Raw genomic sequence first — 6,494 nt, 5'->3', positions numbered from 1 at the left:
TAAAGGGGCATATTGGTAGACACATTACAAAAAAAAGAAGCTCAAAAAAAGAAAAAGGATGATTAAATTGCCGACCAACAGAATAAAAGGGAATATTACAAGTAGAAACACAGTTTCCCTAAAAGTTGGCCATATCTGAATGATTAAAATTTAGAGGAAATCACATTCTGGCAATTTAGGGGAAATATAAACTCAAGGTAAGGCAGAACAAAAATATTCTGAAGAGAATCTTGATTTAGAAAAAYCCTGTTTTTCTCATATAAGCATGTCTGAAGTTTTCTTCTGGTTTATTTTGATTCYTCCTTTCACAAAGGYTGTGATCTGCTGCAGTATAATAATGGAATTATGACAGAGTCCCTAAATATTGTTCGGAAAAAGATAACTCTGATGGGATTTGAGAGCCTCAGTGCAGACTGGTGAATGATGTTCTGTTGCACTTGCAATCAAAGGAGAACCATTTTTTTTTTTTCTATGCCTCTTTATGATGGCTTTATAAGTGCACAGAATGAAATGGAAAAAGTGYCCTTATCTTTAGAGGAAAAGAAGAAAGGAGACACTCTTCTTGGAAATAAGGTTTAATTTTAGGCATTCTTTCTAATAGCTCCTGAATGTGTCATCTAGGTAATTACAGGATTCATTTTAAAAGTGATGCTTAAAAGGAAGCTGCCATAATTACACGCACCTGAAACTTTTCAAGACATAAATGGCTGCACTCTTGGTAAAAACAGAYTATCAAATGTTGTCCCAAACCATTGGGTTAATGACTTCAGGTCAGCAGACCTTTTGGAAGGTTTAGTTARTGTCTCTAGTTAAAGGTATTGATACAGTTCCTATTGAGACTCCTGTATCAATTAGTGGCACAGAAAAACTGTGATGCTAAAYGACATTGAAAACTTTCAGAATCAGAAGAGAACTGTTTCTGTTTATGTTTGCTAGGAGTTGTGAGGGTAAATTCTCCTGGCTGGACTGGTCTCCTGATTTGTTTTATATGAGATTATCKTTTTATCCTTTCCTGTGTGATTCCTTTAAGCAAATAGATGCTTGGGAGCTTGCCTTGCTAAGCAGGGTGACATTTATATTGCTTTGAATGCATTGACTGCCCACCTGGCACTAAATCTGCTAGGGTAATTTTTTGGGTYACTGTAAGAGATTATTCTTTTCTAGATCCAGAAGGACCTTATAACCTCTCAAATCTTTCCCCATTAGACATTGATTTAACATGGATGCTCTTATTGGGGGTCACTGGAAGCAGGACAGAACAGAGCACTGCCCTGAGTCCCCTCTAACTATGCTGTTTTTTTCTTTTCCTGTTAAAGTCTCTAAACTTCCTTTTTTGATAATGTCTGAAGTGGATTATTACAGCACTATGTTTAAATAGCCCTAGWTGTATTAGAACTAATGGAATCAGACTTTCAGTGGATTTGTGGATCGTGGTTGGCTGAGTTTCCAATTATATTAGACTAGGAATGTGGTTTGATCACACCTCATGTGAGATATCTAAAGAAAGAAGTAGATGAGGGAACTGAAGGTGAAAGCCTGTGAGTACTTCAGCTGAGAGGAGGTTGAAAATTTCTTTCAGAGGTTTGTAACACTGTGAGCAAAACTTTGACCAAAAAGCAAATACTCTGGCAAAATCCTCTGGAGTTTCTACATTGTTCTCACCAGTACAAATTCTGTGATGTTTAAATTGCTGAGCTAATGATGTAGCCTTTCATCTAGTAAAAGCACTTAAGGAGCATTACTTCTGTGTCTCTCTGTGTGTTTCTGTATGCTATTTTGAAGCTTTGATATATCAKCTGAAAAGGACTGGTAATCTCAAAAATCACTAGGAAACTCATCTTTGTTCTGAACTTGTAACTCTTGTGKTATTAGGAAACTTGGTTAAAACAGTACTACTTGGTGAGGAAGTAAACATCTTTTATATTTAGTTATTTTTAAAATTTCTGAGGCATGTTAGCTGAAGAATGTATCTTTTAATGGAAATGAATTAATTTTTCTGGAATTTGTACAGCCTATACTAATTTTTACTGGAAATTTASACCTTAACTTTATTAACAGCTATGAATCTGACCGACTTTCGGGATTCTGCTCTGTTGAAGTTAGATATAGGAGGCCCATTTGAGGCACAAATAGTTGATGAGCAARCAGAGGAATACATCATAGTACAAATCAGCCAGAATGAAGACATAGGATCAAGGAGGAGGCGCCAGCAGCAGGTGTGATGGGCTTAAATTTTCTTTYACTTTTTCTGAATGTTTTATCACTAATTTCCATCACCACTGTGTGGATTAAATGGTCGTACTTTTTCTTTCTGTGAAGCGTTTTAATTTCAGCATTAGAAAACTTACTGTAATTAAATTGTATTTTCTTTTGCCTTTATAAGGCTTCCCTTGGCTTCCTCTATTACAATTCTGTTCCTTATAGTCAAKGAAAAGTGATTTGACATCTTCCCTTTGGAGGACCTCCTGGAGGTTTCTCTCACTTCAATGACTGAGTGAAGGTATGAGGATGAATAAGTTTGCGTAAGCCTGGGCACCTGTAACAAACCTAATCGGGGGAATCAATTTAGGCTGCTCTTATTCCTGAGCCAAAAAAATCTCTAAAATGGACAGAAGAGTGAAAAAGAGCAATAAAACCCTATATCACAGACATATCACTGTCACTGACTCTTGCTAATATTGCTAAATGTGACTCTCTTGCAGTTGGTATACAACTGGACTCTACCCTTAAGTTCAAGAAGAAATCAGCAGATCATCACAACTAGAACCTTTCAGATACCATACAGGTTGGCTAAAAGACCAAAAAAATGATGCATTGAAGTAGCAGTTTCCACAGACTTGACTAAGATAACATTTTAAAAATAATTATCACAGTCTGTTTCAGAGGGGCACGAATGGATGACTTCTTGTTGCTTTTTAAAACAATTAACAATTCTGTTTTGTACTTGAGTTAATTTCTAAACAACACTTTCTGAGGGATAGAGTGAAAATRTTTGAGGAGTTGCTTGCTTTTGTAAAGATACTATGCATATATTCATAGGTACTTGAYATAAAACTAATGCAGAAATAAAACAAAAGGTATTTCATTCCAGGAATAAACAAAACTTTTCTTTTCACCAGAGGCACCATCTTCATAAACATTCAAGCTTTCCTGAAGGAGCCTGGAAGTGTTCCTCTCTCCATGAAGCATCAGTACCTTCATGCCAATATAGAGGCACAAGTAACAGTTGCATCCGTCATCCTAGTTGGTGTCTACGTGCTGATCATACTGGAAGTAAGCCACTTTTGTACTTTGATTTTATTTTTTTCCYGATGTTGTAAACAGAGCACAAGAAAAAGTTTCATTTTTGGGCTTTGATATAATTTTAAAATGTGTATGTAACTTCTTCATGCACCATCAGTGTTGCTAATGACATGAATAAGATACGTGTGGGGAAATAGTTCTGAATTTAACTGATTTTGCCAAGTTCTTCAATGTTACAGTGATCTTGTATATTTTTCTATTAGGAACTGTGTTTTTTAATATTTCAACAGAATTATAGTTTGGCTGTGAGAGTAAAAATAGGTCAGAATTGTGAAAGGTGAGGAAAATTAGTTTTTAAGTTACTTATCCTTTAAGGTAAAGTAAAAGGAAAAAAAATTTCTTCTTTGCCTTCTCTAAGGTACCTCAAACTATGAATTTAGAGTAATTTTAAAAGGTTAAAATGAGCAAAGTTTTTAAAAAGTGGTTTTTATGCATGCTTTTACTGTATTATTTGAAGAGGAAATAMAGTTTGAATTAAAACAAAGTTAAGAGACAGGGAGCTTTTATATACTGAAACATTGCAAAACTTTGAGGTACTAAATCCAACGAAAATGCATTACATCACACTGAATGGAAAACACGTCTTAAGTAGCACAAAACTTCAACTGACTTCTTTGAACTGAAAACACTTACTGTTATCATAAAATGAATAGCAGATGGGGAGGAGGGTTTTCTTTTAATTTATTTTTGCTTCATATGAACATCCTCAATGTCAATTAATTCTCTGAGTGGAATCACACCTGATTTGCATTAGTATGAAACAAAAAAAAAGAATCAAATCAAGTCTGTAAATATGTTCAGCATGCTCATTTTCCCTCTACATCAATTGCATATTTTAAGCTTTTGAGCCTGTTACCAATTAAAACAGTAAGGCAATTGAACACATCTAATCAAATATCAATAATGGACATACACAACATGAAAGATGCTTTAGACATTTAGATTATGTTGTTCAGCAATGCCATTTCCTTTCTGGACCTAAAAATGCCTCTGTGTACCTTATAAATGAGCAAAGAGATATAGTATTAAATGTTGAGGTGGACTGGACTAGACTTTGCTGTAAATATATGCCTTCATGCAGCGCAGCATCCAAATAATCTTGGAACTTCAAAATGCAGATTTTATTTTAAAAAAAAACAAACCACCCTCCCCCAAAAAAATCAAAAAAAAAACCCAAAACCAAACCCAAAAAACCCAAACCTGACTGTGCAACTTTTTGGCAATTGCAAAAATGTCAGGTGTTAAATGTATGTAAAGGGTAGTTTGGTGTTTGCATCCTGAAAAGCTGCTTTGGAACAATTCATATGCAAAAGGAAATAAAGGCTTGAAACTGAAAAGCAGAGCCAGAGAAGGCATTCATTTTACTGTTGTTTCTAAAAAAAAGTTTTAAAACMGCTCATTAACTTATTGTTTCTGTGAATATATCCCAGAAAGATATCTGTTGTTGGTAGAAAAATGYGAAGATAGAAATAGATACATGCAAGTAAACTTTTTTTGACATTTAAAATGTGGAAAATCACATATTGCATCATGATGTTAGTTATTTTCTCTATAAAATCAGTAAGAATGAAAAATGTTACAACCCAAGTAAATTCTAAGCTATGAGTTTTTAAGCTATGAGGTTCCCTGATGGATTTCTTGCAAGTAATTGATGCTAATGTTCTTAGAATATTTAATAGTGGCTTTCTGTTATTCAGTTTTTATAACTTCAGTGCCTGAAGTCCTGGTTTCTCCATGCATTGCACTCTCTATCCCTTTAGCTGTTACCACTTTTAGAGAAATCAATGTGCGTTATGAAGGAGCTCTCTCTCATGGATCTTCATTGTTGGTGTTGCTGCTTCCCATCTTTTATCATTCTTTACTAGTTTTCTGGATTTTATTGATTACTTGCAAGACAGCTTCTAATTCAGACAGTGTGAACAGCCAAAACAGCTTTAGAGCTTTATTTTCCATATTTTCCTCAAGAATGAAGAAAGAGGAAGCATTTTATCTGTTACAAATTACGAAAGCTATGAAAATTCCTCCTGCACGGCCCCTTTTTCCCTAACAGGAATTGTAGATATTGCCTACAGCATCCTGAACCCCACTGTCCTCATCTTTTAATCCTTCTTTTTCCTTCTCCCCTTGCTTTTTGCTGCCCTAGTCACCAGGGACTGTGCAGAACAGGCTGCAAGAGCTTCTRTTTCCTGCAGATTCAGGTGATGGGAGAAGCTGATAAAGTAAGAGGTTCCAGCTGGAAACTGAAGTGCGTTTACTGTAAACAGTTTTCTTCTCCAGACTTTTGCCACTGTAATGGCAGAGAGTAAAATCTGCTTTGAGGCACCTGCTTGCCTCTATGTTAGCATCAAATGTCTAAATCAAGCACCCCTTCTTGTCAGTGGAGAAGTCTCAGGATGTGCTRTTCTTTAGAAAACATATTACACAGTTGAACATCATTTCATCAGGCATTTAAGTGTTTCTTTTGCAAATGATTACATGGTATGTATTCATAAAATACAAATATGTTTCTGCTAGATGAAGATGCCTCTTTAATTTCTAATTATGTCTATTTTCAGGTTTACCACAAATAAGAATATTTTCTTCCTTCACAGTTCTACTCTACCTCTTGAAATTTTATATATATTACTTTTCACTCTCTTTATGTGGTCATCGCTTTTCTGTTTGAAATTCACGGGCTGTTTTCTTTTTTTTTCCCTCACCTTATGCAATCATTTGTTCTTTCAYTAGATATTAATTCGATTGAAATTTATTTTTCTTCAATCAATCAGTTCCCTCTTAGCACTACAGTCTCCTATTCCCTCCCCTGGTGGCAAAGGAGAAAGGATAAAAAGTTCAGCTGCTTCTGGGGTTTCTGCTTTGATCTACTCTATAATATTTTATAGCATTGTAGAAAACAACAAAGTATTTTTGTTCTTAAAAGCATACACTGCGCAGGAAATTCAAACAAGTGCATGTTAAAATAAACAAAGAAAGAAAGAAAGAAAGAAAGAAAGAGTGTCAGGTTTACCTTTTTTGATCTCAGCTCTACTGTCTGGCCCTTCAGGATTATTGTGGAACTTAGGTAAGACAGGTTATAAGTATATTAGATGTTGGTCTATTGGGACATCTGGTGTAAAATGTGGATGTACAGAGTTCTATRCTGATGTTGCTGTACTAAATTAGTTCACAATGTATTTTCAGATGGGCTTTTC

General features: G+C 35.1%; 1 protein-coding gene across 2 annotated transcripts in view; it reads left to right on the top strand.

Annotated features, from left to right (window-relative positions):
• OCA2 (OCA2 melanosomal transmembrane protein) overlaps window positions 1-6,494 on the top strand; it is a 181,446-nt gene that overhangs the window by 63,887 nt on the left and 111,065 nt on the right. For both annotated transcript variants that reach the window (XM_057368091.1, XM_057368092.1), the window contains exons 8-10: window positions 2,059-2,216; window positions 2,703-2,785; window positions 3,120-3,273. In XM_057368091.1, coding sequence (XP_057224074.1) covers window positions 2,059-2,216; window positions 2,703-2,785; window positions 3,120-3,273 — 395 coding nt within the window. The remainder of the gene's footprint in view (window positions 1-2,058; window positions 2,217-2,702; window positions 2,786-3,119; window positions 3,274-6,494) is intronic.

This window comes from Malurus melanocephalus, unplaced genomic scaffold (assembly GCF_030028575.1).
Source record: "Malurus melanocephalus ecotype Western Australia unplaced genomic scaffold, MMel_1.1 scaffold_88, whole genome shotgun sequence".
Classification (NCBI taxonomy): domain Eukaryota; kingdom Metazoa; phylum Chordata; class Aves; order Passeriformes; family Maluridae; genus Malurus; species Malurus melanocephalus.
This window is presented reverse-complemented; position numbering and strand designations above follow the sequence as displayed.